Source organism: Rhinolophus ferrumequinum, chromosome 8, assembly GCF_004115265.2.
Source record: "Rhinolophus ferrumequinum isolate MPI-CBG mRhiFer1 chromosome 8, mRhiFer1_v1.p, whole genome shotgun sequence".
Taxonomy (NCBI): Eukaryota; Metazoa; Chordata; class Mammalia; order Chiroptera; family Rhinolophidae; genus Rhinolophus; species Rhinolophus ferrumequinum.
Window position 1 is genome coordinate 82,995,460 of NC_046291.1, and position 19,391 is coordinate 83,014,850.

Consider the following 19,391-nt stretch of genomic DNA (forward strand, 5'->3'; position numbering starts at 1 on the left):
CACCCTTAACTGGAATAACTTTCCTCTTTCTTTCCCATCCCTAAACCATTGTGTGGTATTGATAGTGTTGTGTAATAAGGTTCTGAATCCCACATCAAGAGTAGCTTTACCTCAATGGAAGATTCCGAAAACCCCGTATGGGCTGATAATAATGGAAACAACCTTGAGATTATAGAAGAGGTAGTTGATCCTATTTAAATAAAAAGAGAATCACTTCACCCAAAATGCTGATACACTGTTATAACTGATGAAGGTGATTTGAGGAACCTTGAGGAGAAGGCCTAGCGGGAAGTGAAAATGCAGTTAGAGATTTTCTGCACAGCTTGGCAGGCTGTTTACTTCAGGCTGTCAGTTGTGCACGTATGTCATCATTTCTATTCCTACACCCACTCATTTTTGCCCCTACGTGAAAATTCCAAAGGATACTGAATGACTCTTCAATTTGTTAGAAAAATAAATCTTGAGAAAACTGATATGGAAGAAAGAGATGTGTTTCCCGCACGCAGAGACCAATGTAAAGAGAGACAATTTCATTCCCTAACTTCAGTATGGGCACAATGAGTAGATCTGTATCTTGCTTTTTCTCCTATTGCTTTTGCAAGGAGCAGTGTGAACGTGAACTAGAGAAACTTGTACAGGAGAGAGAGGAAATCTACTTAAACATGTCATTGTTTTAGGTACATAACCAAAGAAGACGTGGCTCTGGCCTCAATGGAGAAGGTGAAGAATGACGGGGGCCATGTCCGCCTGCTCACAAAGGAGGCCCGGCCACGGGATGCTTCTGGAAAGTAAGGTTTCAGAGACTAGTAACACGAAAGACTATTCCTTTAAAGTTACATATTTGCTTTTGTAATAATACCTGACCTTTGTGTGGCCACTTTACAGGGTATTAGGAGCTTTCATGATAGAGGAGCTCTTCAGTCCCCTAGCAACCCTGGGAGGCACATGATGTCACCACCTTAGAAATTAGAGACGAAGGAGGCCCCTGAGACCAGGTGGACCAAGTGGCCTGCCCCGGGCTAAGCTGCTAGGAGACCTGAAGTCAAATATAAGCTCTGCCTCCCATTCTGGAGCTCCTTCTAGCATAAGGTTTTCTTTTAACACTTCTAACAAGCAACCACAGAAAACAGACGAAGCAGTTATAATTCACATGCAGGACTTTTCAGCATACTTGAGTAATGTAACTTTTCCTTTTATTCGAACAAGTTTAGCCCATGGCCTGTCATCTTTCATTTCTAATTTGAATGCAACCAAACTCCGGGTTTACCCGTAGGAGGCACGTATTTAGCAAGTCTCCTGTTCTAATTCCTATCAACACTGGTAGCTGCTTGGCTCTGTCACTGTGTGACTCTGTTTCCTGGAGGCCAGCAGAGCCCGAAAGAGAGTGTTCATGAAAGCACTGGTAGTGGCCTCTCTGTCCTAACGAAGTGTGTCGCCCAACACATTTAGAGAGCACGGTAGCCACTAACTTTAATTGGTGTTTCACAGTAGCCTATCCTTTCCCAGTGTGAAGAAGCACTTTTCTAACTTCTCCAGATGTTTCAAGGGCTGATTGTTTAACTTGAAGATATCTAAATGCAGGTTAATTTTTTTAACACACCATCCTTTCCTGTTTTTGGCACGGAGTATAGAGTGCTGACTATAGCTATTTCATTTCCACACAGAATCTGTGGGTCCTATGTTTACTGTTTATCAGTATAGGAACTTTGAAGACCTCTATATGAAGTAATGACTATTTAGACTAGTGTAAGTGTTCATTAGTAATCTATTCAATGTTTTGTTCAATTCTAGACAGTTTCTTGAAGATGGAGCCTGTGTTCCATTTCTAGATCCCTGTGTAGCCCAAGCGGATGTCACTGTGAAGCCTTCTCCCCCCAAAGGCTATTTGCAAGCTGTGGATAATGAAGGAAATCCACTTTGCCTTCACTGTCAGCAGCCCACCTGCCAAACTAAGCAAGAGTGTAAAGCGAACGCTTGGGATTCACGGTTTTGTTCTCTGAAATGTCAGGAGGAGTTTTGGATTCGTTCTAGTAACAGTTACCTGCGAGCCAAAGTATTTGAAACTGAACATGGTGTGTGTCAGCTATGTAATCTGAATGCACAAGAACTCTTTTTACGGCTGAGAGATGCTCCTAAAAGTCAGCGGAAGAATCTTCTGGATATCACCTGGACCTCAAAGCTGCCTTTAGAACAGGTAAATTGTAATCGTGTGACAGATAAAAGGCAGCATTGTACTGAGTGATGAATACTGACTCACTTTCCTTTTTCTTTCAATTTTTTAATATAGGAATATTTGAATATATATATATGTACAAAAGCAGAGAGAATAATGAATCTCTATGCCCATCACCCAACTTTAACAGTTATCAACATTTTGCCTTCATTTTCGTCTGTCACTTACCTCAACTCTTTTTTTTTTCTTGGAATTATTTTTAAAGCAAATTTCAGACATTTCATTTCAACCTTAAATACTTTCATTATGTGTCTCGCACTGATAAAGACTCCCTCCCTCCATCCTCTCTTTCCTTTCTCCCTCCCTCTCTTCCTCTTTCTTTCTGCCTGCCTTTGAAATATAATCCCATACCCCACTACCCATTATCACACCTAACACAATTATAATTCCTTAATTGTAAAAAGTCCATGTTTGATTGCCCAGATTGCCTCGAAAATGTCTTTTTGCAGTTGCTTTGTTCAAATTAGGATCAAAATATGACCCACACATTGCATTTAGTCATTGTGACTCTTACGCTGCCTTTAATGTCTTTTTTTTTTTTCTTTTTACACCGTTGATTGTTGAAGAAACTAGATAATTTGCCTGTAGGATTTCCCACATTCTGGATTTGTTTCCCTGTATCCTCATGCTATTATCTGATACTGTTTCTCTATCCCCCTGATTTCCAGAATAATGGTTATAAGATATAGAAGCTTAATCAGATTCTGATTAAATTATTTGGGGAAGATATCTTAACAGATGATACATTGCATCAGGAAGCACTATGGTCTGGTTCCACTTTTCATGATGTTAATACTGAATGACAAGAGGCAAACAACCCTCAAAATATAGTTCATGACAATGAGAAGGAAACATATATATTCATCCTGTTGTAAAATTTAATTTTAGCAGAGCAATTTATGACAAAATATTATTCTTAGGACACTATCATCAATATTCACTTTGATTTCTAAAATGCAATTGGATTTCTAATGTTGTGATCTAATCAGTTCTAAATTTCAAACTAGAGTAAAACGTGTAATTTTATAGTGTGCCACATTTTTAAAAATCACTCCTGAGCTACTCTCTGCCCACTAAAATATTAGATAAATTCCTCCCAGTTAGTCAAATCACATATTTTAATTTACCTGGTTTTGCAGAATGATGACAGAATTAATAAGCATTTCTATAAAGATGAATTAGCATGACTTTAAGGACCAGGGAAATACACTATTCCTTAGTGATATCCAGAGTTCCTGAAATATCCTTTGTTCTAATTGGTGAGGGACATATTGCACCCATCCCAGTGGTGTCAGCCAGACTCCGGTTATCATCCCCTGCCTGAGTGTGGAGGCTTCCAGAAGACACACAGTGAAAGGACTCAAGGCCATCTTGAAAGCAGGAATGCAGAAGTAACGTAGTAACACTAGTAACGTAGTAATATAGTAACCGAAAGTGTCAGAGGATAAAGAGCACCACAGAGCTCATGTTTGGGAGGACCAGTCAGAGAGGGAGCTACTCTTTCAAGAGGTGAATTTAGGATGTTGAAGCCTTGCCCCAAGTGATTCACCAGAGAATTACTAAGAAGAATCAAGCAATACCTTCTGGACCATAGAGTCTGTCAGAGTAGAGACTATTCCAAGCAAAAGAATTGGTTGCAAAAGGCGGAACCAAAATGGATTTTTTTCCCTAAGAAGGTGCCATTTGCTTGATGCACAAAACTGTCTTTGGAGTTGCTTCGAGCAATGCCAGCCACAGCCGGAAAGCTTCCTGCTCCAGCTTGCTGCCACCTAGAGCTCCTCTCAAGCTGGGTACTGCTGATCAGGTCGCTGTGCCTTCACAGGTCTGACAAGCTTCCATCAAAGTGCTTTCGAACTACGACACAGGCTCCCATGGCTGGCAGCCTGGAGCCTGGTTAGCATTTCTTCCTTGTCCGAGACCAAGGAAATGCAAACAACCTTCACATTCATCTTGGTGATATTTAAACAACGGCACTGCTATGCTTTGAGCTGGTTTTATTACCTTAGGTAAAAGGTTCAAATAATCCCATTTCAATGTAGGTGATCAATGGTTGAATATTTTGTGTGTGTGTGTATGTGTGTGTGTGTGCTGCCCTACATTGTGCCTGCTTTAAGGACATCTTTGTTTATTCAAAATATGTTAAGTTACAGAGGTTCGTTCTAGAAATTTCATACCAGTCCGTGTAACTTGGGAGGTTCCCAGGTGAATAGAATAAAAGTTCCAGGTAATAGCTATTAATATTAAACTGTCATTGATATAGTAATGAATGTCTTTAGGTCAACAGTTAAAGATTGTTAAAGTCAGTAATATTCAGAAGTTTTAAATTTTTAATCTGTTCTTATTCTTTTCTCAGTTTTGTTTTAGTGGCTGTATCAACTAACTCAAAAGTGCAGAAGCAACTGATTTTTCCCAATCTGTCGGGAGTCCTGGTATTTTTATATTGCTTGTAATTTTTTTCAAAATGGGTTAGGTAAGGGGAAAATAACTTTTTCAGAAACACATTTTATTGCTTTCAAATTGCTAACCTAGAGGCTTTTTTCCTATTCACCAAAAAAAAGCTATAAAAAGCCATCCTAATGTATTTTTTCCCTGTGATTTTGCTGTATAAACATCATTGCACAATGCAAAACCAACTGTTCCCACAGCGTACGTTAAAAAGTGCTGATCTTGTGTTTTCACTGCAGCTCAATGAAATGATAAGAAACCCAGGCGAAGGCCATTTCTGGCAGGTGGACCACATCAAGCCAGTGTTCAGTGGAGGAGGGCAGTGCTCCCTGGACAACCTGCAGACTCTCTGCACAGTCTGTCACAAAGAGGTCAGTGAGCTCTCAGACACGTGTGACTGTCCTGGGCCATCAAATCGCAAATTATGCATACAGGTGTGGAAGATTCTGCGGGTGAATTTATATCCCTGGTCTGGGATCCAAAATGCGTTTTATTCCTTTCATCACCTAACACTTGTGTTTCCTCTTGAGACTTATATGAGTTCTCAGTCACAGATGGAAGTGAAGGCTGCTTACCTTCTAATTCATTGTAGGACCAGGAAATTTTCACCATCACCAAGAAGAAAATGAATACAACATACAATTTGCAGTCTTGAAGAGACCCAGACCATCAAACCAGAAGTTTGGTGAATTGGGGCAGTGACTTATGTTTGCATTTGCAGCTGAGGATGTGCTGAAATATATAAGAACATAATAAATTATCTCTAGGACCACTCAGTTCAACATGCAAACATTGCACTCCTGGCCAAAGTATGAAACCTATTAACCTAGGCACATCTTTGAGCAATTACCTGTTGCTTAAAATCAACTAGGATGAATTTTTTACAGACAAAGGTAATAGGATCTACCTATAGAGAAAATCTTAAAAAGTGTATATTCAGTATGCAACTTTGTATTCAACTTTTTTTTTCACTTATGGCAAACTTGAAGCATTTTTCCCACATTCCCATGATAAACATTATGTTTATCATCTAAAATGGCTGCACCTTATTCCGTTGAGTAGATCTCTACCGCAGTTATTTAGCCATTCCCATATTGATGAATATTGAAGTTGTTTACATTTTTTCTTGTTCTTATACATAATGTTGCCAAGCACTTTTTTTTCTTTTTATATACAAAATGTTTTTCATGTTTTGAGGTCGTTCCTTAAGATAGATTCTCAGACGTAAAATATCACTGAGTCAAGTGTTTGGATATTTTTGAGGCTGTATTTTTTGGGGTTTTTTTGCAATTTTGTTTTTATTAGTTTCAGGTGTACAAAGCAACATAATAGTTAGACATTTACACCCCTCACAAAGTGATAATCCCCTCTCCCCCAAGCTACTACCCTCTGACACCTTATGTAGCTGTAGATGTTTATCTCCAAGCTGCTTTCCAAAGTTATGCTCCTCCCACCGAGTCAATGAACAAGAGAGTGCGCGTTACTATACTAATTACTGCAGATGTGGTGGGAGAATGGCCTGCCATTATTTTGTTTACTAATGACCCTGATGTTTTCTAAAATGCTAATCAGTTGTATTTATACTTTTGAGATCTGTTCAGGTCCTTTGCCAGTGTTCATATTGTGTGAGCATTTTCTTAGCCTTCTTTTAATGTTTTATATTCCTCACTTTCTTCACAAAATTAATTTTTACATAAATGGGATTATGTCATATAGGGAGGGTTTTTTGTTTGTATGTTTTTAGTTTTAATGCTCTTTGCTTTCTCCACCCCTCCACCTGGATCACTTCAAATATACATGGACTCCAATTAGGAAAAAAGTCATCTGATTTCTCAGCTGTGCAAAATATGAGTACATTCAAGAAGTACAAGAGGATTAAGATACAGCAAAAGAAAATGTTGCCCCTTCTGTAATCATTTTTTCAGCTTCTCATGACAAATTTTATTAGTGGGAATGGCAGAAGAATCCAGTTCTGTTCTGTCTTATTTTGCTTTTCTGCATTGGTTTGGCTGTTGGGTTGGGAATGGCTTGTGAGCCCAGAAATAGGAAGCAGGTGGGCCTAGCATGCACTGCACTCTGGGAAATCCCAAAATGTCTTATAAGCTCCCACTTGGATAAGGAGAATCGTGATCTCCCTTCCCCGCCGCTCCCCCATGAGGGATCTCACTGGGTAGCAAGACATCCCCAAAGCTGTGTGTTTTGTCCTCAGCATCTGGTCCTAAGTGAACCTAGGACCTCAGGGCACTTAGCAGAGCTACTTGGGTCCTCGGCCTGTGGTTTGGAAACCATCCCTTAATGGCAAAGCACTGGTAATGGGTGTGACAATCATGTAGATTTTCCAAACTAACAGAATTTTAGCAAGAGTTTTTGACTTTCTGTAGCCAGTACTTTTTTCCTAACATGTACACATGCATATTTTTTTAACTTTTAGAGAACTGCCAGACAAGCCAAGGAAAGAAGCCAGGTAAGAAGACAGTCTCTAGCATCAAAGCATGGATCTGACATCAGACAATTCTTGGTAAAGAAGTAAAGCATAAGAAATATTGAGTGGATGACAAATGGTCTACATGTGGAAGAATTGAACGCGTGTTTTTTTTTCGTGTTTGTCTAATATTTTAAGACTGAAAATTTTCAGAACAAAAAATTAAGAACTCAGATTCTCTTTTTATAATAAATGCTTTTAGTGTTCAATACCTTTTTAAAGTACTTAACAGAAACTGAAATACAATACTAAATATTTCTATGATCTTGTTGATTTCATGCAGACTCTCAATTATGTTTCAGTAAGGTTTTCTTAAGCTTTCATTTCCCCCTATTCTACCTTAATCATGGTATTATGCATAGATTGTATTTGAAAAAATATTCTCAATTACTTCAAAAATGCTGCTGGATTAGGATTGGTTCTGGACTGCTGTGTGAATAAATGGAAACTTGCAAAACCAAGGGAAATTTCAGAAGCAAATCATCATTATTCAGAAATACTGGGCCAAGTGTGACCAACCTGCTTAGTATGCAAGAGAGACTCTTGTTCACTAAATGCCTCCAAAATGAGCTTGGGGTACATATTTTGAGTGTTTTCTGTTTTGTTTTCTTTCTTAGCCAGTTTTCTCTATTGAAATGATGCTTTTGAAATAAACTAATTGTAGTTTGTAGACAATTCAGGAGTTCTGGATAAAGTAATTGTTAAAAATATTTAAAAACTAAAAACATAAAATGTAAAAATGCCATTTAAACTTCAATTTTTAGTTTGTTTTCATGCATAAAACTAGGCTTACTGTCAAAGCACCCTTTGTCTCCTGGTTATCATTTTTTGTTTTTAAAATCCTATGTTATTAAAAGTGTATTCCTGGTACCTCTTTTTAAAAGAGTGGTGACGATAAAACACTTTATATTAAAGCATGATCAGATGGAGATACATGTTTAAAATTAAAATGTAATTGATATAAAAATATAAAAGGGTAATGATGAAACAAAACCAGAGCATAATCCTGTAATATGTCAGAGTCATGGAAGTGAAGAATCAGAACTACATAAAGTACAGGAAACGGAGAATTACACACACAAAAGACCTGTTTGTAAATACTGTATGGATGTAAACCTCTTTAGTTTGAGCACTTTCCAATTTTAATTAGTAGCTGATGTTTTTCAACCTAGAAGACTTGTTTTTGGAAAGATGATACACTCATGCATTTTCCTTCCAGAGTTTTTATTAAGTTTATAACTATTTCATTGTATGAGATCAAATAGTGTTTATTTTACAAATTAGGTTGGGCTTTTTTTGGCCTTTTATCTCCTTTCTGGTCAGGCTCTTTGCAGTTTTCTGCCTCATTGCCAGGGTAACCTAGGATTCCTCACAGTTGAGATCTAAAAAGCTTGCACACTGCTTTTCCTCCAGCATGGGGTGTTTGCAAGTAAGACTTTGGTCTAAGTAGGTCAGGTTTGAGTGGAGCTTGCTCTTTAGATCAAACTAATGTGGTAATTCTGGTGAGAATGTTTTTAGATGTCGGAAATGTGTGATGGTTTGAGGTGAAATGACCCATGAAGGGCACCTCTGCCACATTTCAAAATTCCTGTCAATTACAAACACTATCAGAGCATCAAAAAGAATAAAATACTTAATAAATTTAACCAAGGAGGTAAAAAATCTGTACACTGAAATTACAAGACTTTAATAAAAGAAATCGAAGATACAAATGAATAGAAAGATATTTCATGTTCATGGATCTGAAGAATTAACATTGTCCAAGTATCCATACTTCCCACAGAAAACTACAGATTTAATACAATCCTTATCAAAATTCTAATGGCATTTCTCATAGAAATAGAAAACAACCCTAACATTTGTATGGAACTACAAAGGACCCCCAAAGAGCCAAAGCAATCTTCAGTAAGAACAAACCTGGAGGCATCATGCTCCCCGATTTCAAACTATATTATAGAGCTATAGTAATCAAAACAGTATGTTATTGGCATAAAAACTGACACATAAATCATGAAACAGAATAGAGAACCCAGAAATAAACCCATGCATATATATTCAACTAATTTTCAATGAAGGAGCCAAGAATATACAGTGGGGAAAGGATATTCTCTTTAATTAATGGTGTTGGGAAAACTAGATAACCACATGCAAAAGAATGAAACTGGACCCCTATTTTACACCATACACACCAATCAAATCAAAATGGATTAAAGACTTGAACATAAGACCTGAAAACACAAAACTACTAGAAGAAAACAGAGGGTAAGCTCCTTGACATCTGTCTTGCTATGATTTTTTTTGAATCTGACACCAAAAGCCAAGGCAACAAAAGCAAAAATGAAAGGGACTACATCAAACTGAAAATCTTCTGCACAACAAAGGAACTTGTCAACAAAATGAAAAGGCAATCTTTTCATTTGTTTTGCAAACCATATATCCAGTAAGAGGTTAATATCCATCGTAGATAAGGAACTCATACAACTCAACAGCAAAAAAGCAGCTGAATGAAAAAATGGACAAAGGACCTGAATAGACTTTTTTCCAAAGAAGACATACAAATGGCCACTAATCATCAGGGAAATGCAAATCAAAACCACAATGAAATTATCACCTCACACCTGTTACAGTGACTATTATAAAAAAGACGAGATAACAAATGCTGGTGAGGATGTGGAGCAAAGGGAATCCTTGTGTGCTGTTGGTGGAAACGTAAATTGGTGCAGCTATTATGGAAAATAGTATGGTGGTTCCTCAAGAAATTAAAAATAGGAGAGACCCAAGATGGTGGAGTAGATAAACACTGTGCCTGCATCCTTCCATGAACACATTAAAATTACAACTAAATTACAGAACAATCAACCTGGAGAGCCATCTGAAGTCTAGCCAAACAGAAATTTTACAACTAAGGATATAAAGAAGTCACTTCGAGACTGGTAGGAGGGGCGGAGACATGGAACGAACCCCAAATTTCCTTGTGGTGGTTGAGAATAAAGAAGCATATCTCAGCCATGGAGGTTCCCCAGAGGAGCCAGGGACTCCAGGCCCCCACACCAGACTCTGCAGCCCAGAGCACTGGTGCTGGGACGAGGAGCTCCCACACATCTGGCTGTGAAAAACAGTGGGGATTCTGACTAGCCAGGTGGTACGAAAGACTGCGAGAAACCCAGACGTTCTCTTAAATGGCCCACGCACAGACTCACTCGCTCATAGGCACTCACCTTGGGCTCCAGCGGTGGGATGACTCAGGGGGCCTCGGAGACGTACAGGGGCAGATGGAGGTGTGTGCCTTCAGGGGAAGGACTGGAGGACAGTCAGCATTTTCCTAGAGAAGGATCCACCTCCTGTGCAGCCAGCAGGCAGGTGCCATCTTTCCTATGTTGAGCCTACCTCCACTGGCCAAATCTGAATCCAATTGGCCTGGTGAGCTCTGCTGCTCTGCCCTGCTGACTCACCTAGGACCCCACCCCACCCAAGTTGCACACCACCAGAGGCACTTTCTCTGTGAGCAGCCAGCCCCGCTCACATTGCACTCTTTCTTGGAAAACTGTCAAGAGTCCATGAGCCCCAGGCAGGTGGCAACTGGCCTCAGTGTGCTCTGAGACTTTTGCTGAGTAGCTCCAGGCTCAGCACTGGCACTAAACCAGAGTCTACATTAACCTGGTGACCACAACTCTTCCCACTCTAGTGACTAAGACCCTGCCTCACCCAACTTGCATACTGCATGAGGCTCTATCAGTGGCTGAACCTTAAGGGAGCTGCAGGTGGCAGTAGGCCTTGGGGTGTACTGGCTTTTTGCAGAGCTACCCTAGCCTTGGTACAGGTGGCAGCTGTCCTCGGTTCACAGTGTGACCTCTCCCATGCACCTCCAGGTTAGCATGGGCAGCAAACAACTGCCGATCTCTTTGTCGCTCCTACCAGGTAGTCACTGGCCACTCACAGGCAGTGGATGATCTGGGCTTGCACTAGAGCCCCTCCCAAGAGGCCTCAGAACGAACATACTTGGAGGTTGTCTTCAGACCACAGCAGAGCACCGCCCAATTAGTCCTACAAGTGGCACACACAAAAGGTGGTCTCAACAGGCACCAGAGCCCACTAGAGCGAATTCAACAAATTCGTGGGGTTACCTCCCTCGACAGCAGACTGTAAGCTGTGGCCAAACTCCATAGTCAGTCAGCCTGAAGGTCAATCCCATCCACTGAAATGCCGATAGCAATTAAGGCTCAACTATAACAGGAGGGCACAACCCCCACAAGGGACACTCCTGGAGCACCCAGAGAAGGTGACCAGAGAGACTGTGCCAGGGCACCTACTACATAAGGCCAACTGGCCAAGACTGGGAGACATAGCAGCCCTACCTAATATATAGAAACAAACACAGAGAGGCAGCCAAAATGAGGAAACAAAGAAATGTGTCCCAAATGAAAGAAAAGGAGAAAACTCCAGAAAAATAGCTAAACGAAATGGAGGCAAGCAACCTAACAGAGACAGAGTTCAAAACACTGGTTATAAGGATGCTCAAGGAACTAGTGAGAACTTCAGCAAAGAGATAGCAAGCATAAAAAAGGACCTATAAACCATAAAAAAGAACCAGACCGAAGTGAAGAATACAATAACTGAAATGAAGAAAGCACTGTAAGGAATCAACAGCAGACTAAATGAAGCAGAGGATTGAATCACCAATTTGAAAGACAAGGTAGCATAAAACATCCACTCAGAAGAGCAAAAAGAAAAAAAGAACCCGAAAAAGTGAGGATAATTTAAGAGACCTCTGGGACAACATCAAGCATAACAACATTCGCATCATAGGGGTACCAGAAGGAGAAGGGAGAAAGCAAGAGATGGAGAACATATTTGAAGAAATAATGATGGAAAACTTCCCTAACCTGGCAAAGCAAAGAGACATACAAGTCCAGGAAGTACAGAGAGTCACAAACAAGATGAACCCAAATAGGCCCACACCTAGACACATAATTAAAATGGCAAAGGTTAAAGACAGAGAGAGAATCCTAAAAGCAGGAAGAGAAAGACAACTAGTAACTTATAAGGGAGTTCCTGAAAGACTGTCAGATGATTTCTCAACAGAAACTTTGCAGGTCAGAAGGTATTGGCAGGAAATATTCAACATGATGAAAAGCAAGGACCTACAACCAAGACTACTCAGCAAGGCTATCATTTAAAACCGAAGTACAGATAAAGAGCTTCCCAGGCAAGAAAAAGCTAAAGGAGTTCATCACCACAAAACCAATATTACAAGGAATGTTAGAGGGACTTCTTTAAAACGGGGGGGGAGGGACAGGGGGAATCAAACTTATGAATAATAAATGCCAATAGCTACATATTTGTCAATATTTACTTTCAATGTAAATGGATTAAATGCTCCACTCAAAAGACATAGAAGGGCTAAATGGATAAGAAAACAAACCCCTTACCTGTGCTGCCTACAAGAGACTCACTTCAGATTGAAAGATACACACAGACAGAAAAAGTAAAGGGATGGAAAAAGATATTTCATGAAAATAGAAATAAAATTTTTAAAATGCTGGGGTAGCAATACACATACCAGACAAAAAAAGACTTTAAAACAAAGGCTATAACAAGAGACAAAGAAGGACCCAGTAATCCCACTTCTGAGTATTTATCTAAAGAAACCCAAAATGCTACTTTGAGGCGAATGTGTATCCATATGTTCATTGTAGCATTGTTTACAATGGCCAAGATGAGGTGTCTGTCATGGGTAAGTGGATAAAGAGGAGGTGATACATATATGCAACAGAATATTGCTCAGCCAGGGAAGGGAATGGGTTCTTGCCATCTGCGGCGGCCTGGATGGACCTGGAGGGTATTGTGCTGAGTGGAGTATGTCAGACAGAGAAAGACAGATGCAATGTGATTTCACTTGTATATGGAATCTAAGAACAAAATTAACAAACAAAACAGAAACAAACTCATAGATATAGAAAACATTTTGATGGTTGCCAGATGGGAGGGGGTTTGGGGGTGTGGGTAAAAGATGGGAAGGGATTAAGTACAAATTGGTTGTTGCAAAGTCGTCATGGGGATGTAGGGTATAGCATAAGGAATATAGTCAATAATATTGTAATAACTGTATGGTGTCAGATGGGTACTAGATTTGTTGGGGTGATAGATGGGAGGGGGTGGGGCGCAGGATGAAAAAGGTGAAGGGGTTAAAAAGTACAAATTGGTAGTTACAAAATAGTCATGGGATGTAAAGTAAAGCATGGGGAATATAGTCAGTGATATGGTAATAACTATGTATAATGTTAGGTGGGGACTAGACTAGTCAGGGGATCACTTCTTAAATTATATAAATGTCTAACCACTGTGCTGTACACCTGAAGTTAATATAAAATCATATTGAATGTCAACTGTAATTGATAAATTTAAAAAGTGGGGAAAGAGGGAAGGGGAATAAAGGGTTTAAATTTCCAGGTATAAAACAAGTCACAGGGATGTAATGTACAGCATAGGGAATATAGTCAATAATATTGTAATAGCATGGTACAGAGTCAGATGGTTGCTGGGCTTATCATGGTAATCACTTCTTTAGGTATATAAATGCTGAATAACTATTTTTACACCTGAAACAAATATTGTATATCAGCTATGTTTTTAATAAAAATCTTAAAAAACAAAAACGGGAAAAAACATGCTCTAAGAAAAACAGACATTAGGTGAATGCTTGATGGGATCTGGATATTCACATTGGAACCAAAGTAACACCACAACAACGTGGCTCTGGTCATCAGGAGGAAAACATAATTGTCCTTCAGGTGGCTCAGACTGCCCTCCCCCTAATCTAGTCACAGACGGTGGGACAATCAGATATTTATGTCTCCTGGTGCCACAGCCTCACCTGGGATGCAGTAGCCAAAGGTATTTATCTGCGGTCTAATCACCCTGTAGATGTAACTGCCAGGAAATACAGGGGAGAGAGCGTCAGGTGAAATGACACCACAGGCAAGTAAGAGACCCCCCTACAGGCCCAGTGGCTGCAATAAGAAAATTCCACGGAGAAAAGACTGGAGGCTAGATTAAAAGACACTGACGGGACATTACCAACCAGATGCAATGCATGGTCTGTGATTGGTCTTTCTTTGGACAAATAAGCTATAAAGGACATTTTCGGGAATATTTGGGGAATTTAAACATATACAGGCTATTCGATGATATTAAAGGATGATTATTTTAGCTGTGATAGTGTTACTTTCTGTTATGTAAGGAAAGTGGTGTTATTCTTTTAGAAATGCACTTTGCGGGATTTAGGGAGTAATGTCATGATGTCTCTAATTTATTCTTCACAGATAACACATGGTGGGACATTCTGTGTGAAATAGACTGTGACATTCAGGTCCCCTGTGGAATGGCTAGACATACATAGACTTCTAACCAACCAAACTTATCAGAAACAATCATACTAACAAGTAATGTATAATTGTAAGTTGCTATCAAATAATGAGTAAAAATTTTGTACATTTTCTAAAAAGAAAAAGAAATTAAAAATAGAACTACCATATGATGATCCAGCAATCACACCTCTGAGTATTACCCAATGGAAAACAAAACCATTATTTCGAAGAGGTTTCTGTCCTCCTGTGTTCACTGCAGCATTATTCACAATAGCCAAAGTATGGAAACAACCGAAGCGGCCAAGGGATGAATGGATAAAGAAAACGTAGCAGATGTATACATACAATGGCATATTATTCAGCTTTATAAAAGAAGGCAATCCTGCAATTTGGGACAACGTGAACCAACGTGAGGGCATTATGCTAAGTGAAATAAACCAGACAAAACAAAGATAAATACTGCATGGTATCACTCACATATGGAATGTTTTAAATGTCGCACTCATAGAAACAGAGTAGAAATGTGGTTCCCCGGGACTGGGAGGTGGGGGAGTAGGGAGAGTTTAGTAAGAAGGGCACAGACGGTCAGCTGTACGATGAATGAGCTCTGAGGAGCTAATGTATGACATGGAGACTATGGTTGACAACACTGCGCTGTATGATTGAAACGTGCTAAGAGAGTAAATAAATGCACATGTTCTCACCGCCCCCGCCCCAAGCAGGTAAATCTGTGAGGTGATGGATGTGTTCGTTGACTAGATGGTGGTCATTCTTTCACAGTGTATCAGATCATCACATTGCTCTCTTTAAATACCTTCCATTTCGTCAGTTACGCTCAGTAGAACTGGGGGTAAAAGACACTGTAAGAACAAGGAGGGTTGGACACACAGGACCCTGAGTGACCCGTCCCCACCCCTTCACGCCTTGTTGCAGAGCTTTGCGTCCTGACTTCCCCTGACTTGATCTACTTGTGAGACGAATTATCCTGAGACTGAAATAAAGGGAGAGATGATCTAACAGCAAAGACCTCACAAGGAAAAGACTGCAGGGACATTTGAGGGAGGCTGCTCTTTCGTCCTCACAGTCTGAAAGAGAAGCTGCCCTCTGTGGATTGCAAATGACACGTTCCAGCGGAGAGCTGGGTAAGTGTCAGGGCAAGCAGCGGGCCTGGTGCAGAAAGTGCGCGAAGCGTGCCCTCCAGGGAAGAAAACAGCTGCTACCACACTGGAGACGGAGGTAAAATGAAAAACCATGGGGTGGGTATAAAGGAGGACGGCCTGGCTCTGAAGAGACTTAGAGAAGTTAGAAGACTCCATGTGGGCTTAGGAAGGAAACAGCTCTGGATCCGGGGAACAGAACTGGAAACTGATGGCTGGGAAATGAACCAGTGGGAGTCTGAGAACATGCCTGCGCTGAGCAGTGTGGTTGGGCGGGTCCGTGAGGCTGTGCCCTCACCCACACCGGGAGTTCAGCGGGTCTGAGGCTGCTGCTTGCAGCGGCCCTGAGGGATTCCCGAGCAGAGATTCCTGAGCACAAGTACCAGTGTCAGCTGTCCTTCCTGTTTCCCACCACTGAGTGACACTCATCTCTAGACAGCCGATCAAGTTGCTTTCAGTAGCCCCAGAGCTCTGGAGATCTCATTTGGAATTTCTAAAGAAACCCACTCTCAGCATTAACCACAGGCTAGGGTACATTTCTTGGCGCGATTTTCCTGTGACAAATCAATACCTTTTTACATTTTCTGAACTGTTGATGGAGAAAGCAGTTTCTGCCCACCAGTCTCACTAATAAATCTACAGATCCCTGAGTGAAACATTTAAAATATAGTTTCTTTGAAAATAAAAGCATAAACCATTTTAAATTATATGTCTTAAGAAGTCAACATTCTTGAGCTCTTCAGAATAAAACGGAAAAAATTGTGTTTACTTAAGGGAGACAGACCATGGATATTAAACGTCAAAAATAGGTCATGGAAATAATATCTCATTTTCTATTGCATATTATTAACCTGTCTCTTGTTCCACCTTTTTTGTTCTTTTAAACTGGAAAATTGTGACCTCCTGTTCAGTGCACAGATCTATTTAAATATCTAACCCCCAGAAAAAGGTCCCATCTCCTCTCAAGTTTGTCAGTTGCTTTATATTGGTAAAGGTGTTTTGCCACCCTCGTTGTGTTTATATTTACTACTGAGAAATGTCACCAGTGTTGAAATGCATTCTGGGTTGCGACAACAGCTTCTCTCCAAGCTTTCTGAAATTATTGACTAGCTCTCATTACTAAATACTAGCTTTTTGTTTTTAGAAACTGGCATATGGAACACCTTAAAAATATTGTTAATTATTCTGCACTTCCGAAAGTATTCATATTTCAGTTTCTCTGCTCTTATACATCTGCCTTCCCTACAGAGTCCATCATTACCTTATAGAAACCCCAAATATCCATATCAGTGTGTCACTTAATCTATACGATGAGCTTAAATAACACAATCATAGAACCTGACCCTAGCGAGTTCTCAGCACATAGAGGTTACAGACCAAGTTTACGTGGCCACACACACACAGCCCAGTCTTGGTTGTAATACCAATTGCTATACTTCACCTTTAGACCCACCTGTACAATCCTGCACAATGTTTTACCCACTTTCCACACAATATTCCTTTTCAGCATTGAGCCTTAGCTCATGCCCCAGCTTTCATTAAAAGAGTATTTAAAACGGGTGTTCAAACTGCGGCCCGCGGGCCAACTGCGGCCCGCTGTCCATTTTTAATTGGCCCACAGCAAATTCCAAACATATATTTAGTTCACTTAAATAAACCAAGTGAGGCAATACGTCCTTCACCTCGAGTGAGTGGCCCGGCTGTTTGTGTATTTTACTGCATACGGCCCTTGAAAAAAGTTTGGACACCCCTGATTTAAAACAAGGCATACATGAAACATGGCAATGCTGCTGCTCTATTTTTGTTTTGAAAGCTGCTATTAGGAGGTTTGGGGAGGATAATTACTAATTATTATGATTCCTTTCATCTGCTAGCTTTGGGTTTAGTTTGTTCTTTCTTTCCTAGTTCCTTAAGGTGTGAAGTCAGGTTGATGATTGGATAAATTTCTTCCTTTTTAAAATTATTTTTAAAATTTTACTTTTCAATTATACTTGACATACAATATTATATTAGTTTCAGATATTCAACATAGTGACTAGATGTTTATATGCTTTATGAAGTGATCACCACGATAAGTCTAGTACCCACCTGGCACTATACATAGTTATTAAACAAACATGGGGCAGCAATACTCACATCAGACAAAGTAGACTTTAAAACAGACTGTAAAAGGAGACAATGAAAGGAATTACGTAATACTAAAGGCGTCAATCCCAGAAAAGGATACAACAAATATAATTATGCAACCAACGTAGGAGCACCTAAATATATAAAGCAAATATTAACAAAAATAAAGGGAGAAATTAACAGTATTACAATAACAGTGGGGGACTTTAATACCCTATTTACATTAATGAATAGATTATCCAAACAAAATTAATACGGAAACAATGACCTGAAATGTCATATTAGATCAGATATACTTACATTTTTTTATACTTACAAAGATATTTACAAAACATTTTTCCCCAAAACTGCAGAATACATACTTTTTCAAGTGCACATAGAACATTCTGAAGGATTGATCACATATTAGGCCACAAAATAAGTCTCAATAAATTAAAAAAGACTGAAGTCACATCAAGCAACTTTCCTGATCACAAGAGTATGAAAGTAGAAACTAACTGCAAGAATAAAACTAGAAAAAACATAAACATATGGAGATTAAATGGCATGCTACTACACAATCAATAACTCAAAGAAGAAATAAAAAAACTACTTCGAGACAAGTGAAAATAGAAACACAAATTTCCAAAATCTATGGGATGCAGCAAAAGGAATTCTAAGAGGGAAGTTCATAGCTATACAGGCCTACATCAAGAAACAAGAAACATCCCAAATAAACAATATTGACATGTAAAGGAACTAGAAAAAGAAAAACAAAATCAAAAGTAAGCAGAAGGAAGGAAATAATAAACATCAAAGTGGAAATAAACGAACTGGAGACTTAAAAAAAATAGAAAAGACCAATGAAACTAAGAGATAATTCTTTGAAAAGATAAACAAAATTAACAAGCCATTAGCCAAACTCATCATGAAAAAACAAGCCCAAATAAATAAAATCAGAAATGAAAGATAAGTTACAACTGACAGCACAGAAATAAAAATGATTTAAGAATAGTACAACAAATTATATACCAACAAATTGGACAACCTGGAAGAAAAGGATAATTTTCTAGAAACATACAACCTTCCAAGACTGAACCAAAAAGAAACAGAAAAATCTGAAGAGGCTGATTACTAGCAATGAAATTAAAGCAGTAATCAAAAAACTCCCAACAAACAAAAATCAAGGACCAGATGGCTTCACAAGTAAATTTCACCAAACATTTAAAGAACAATCAGTACCTATCCTTCTCAAACTATTCCAAAAAATTGAAGAAGGAATGCTTCCAAACTCATTCTATGAAGCCAGCATTACACTGATATCAAAACAAGACAAAGACATTACAAAAAAAAAAAAAAGCAGTTTAAATTACACCCTGCCACTTCCCTCTCTGTCAACATTTCTGCTGAGAAATTAGCTGATAGTCTTATGGGTTTCCTTTGTATGAAACTCGTTTTCCTCTTGCTACCTTCAAGATTGTCTTTAACTTTTGCCATTTTAATGACAGTATGTGTTGCTTTGGGTCCCTTTGGGTTCATGTTGTTTGAAACTCTGTGCTTCCTGGACCTGGATGTCTGTTTCCTTCCCCAGGTTAGGAAAG

The 19,391-nt window shown here is 39.4% G+C and overlaps 1 protein-coding gene across 2 annotated transcripts in view; it reads left to right on the plus strand.

Moving 5' to 3' along the window:
- Positions 1-7,940, plus strand: part of ZRANB3 (zinc finger RANBP2-type containing 3) — a 187,547-nt gene extending 179,607 nt beyond the window's left edge. For both annotated transcript variants that reach the window (XM_033111716.1, XM_033111717.1), the window contains exons 18-21: positions 678-788; positions 1,792-2,194; positions 4,918-5,049; positions 7,110-7,940. In XM_033111716.1, the coding sequence (XP_032967607.1) occupies positions 678-788; positions 1,792-2,194; positions 4,918-5,049; positions 7,110-7,208 (745 nt within the window). In that variant the 3' untranslated portion in view covers positions 7,209-7,940. The remainder of the gene's footprint in view (positions 1-677; positions 789-1,791; positions 2,195-4,917; positions 5,050-7,109) is intronic.
- Positions 7,941-19,391: the final 11,451 nt, after the last annotated feature.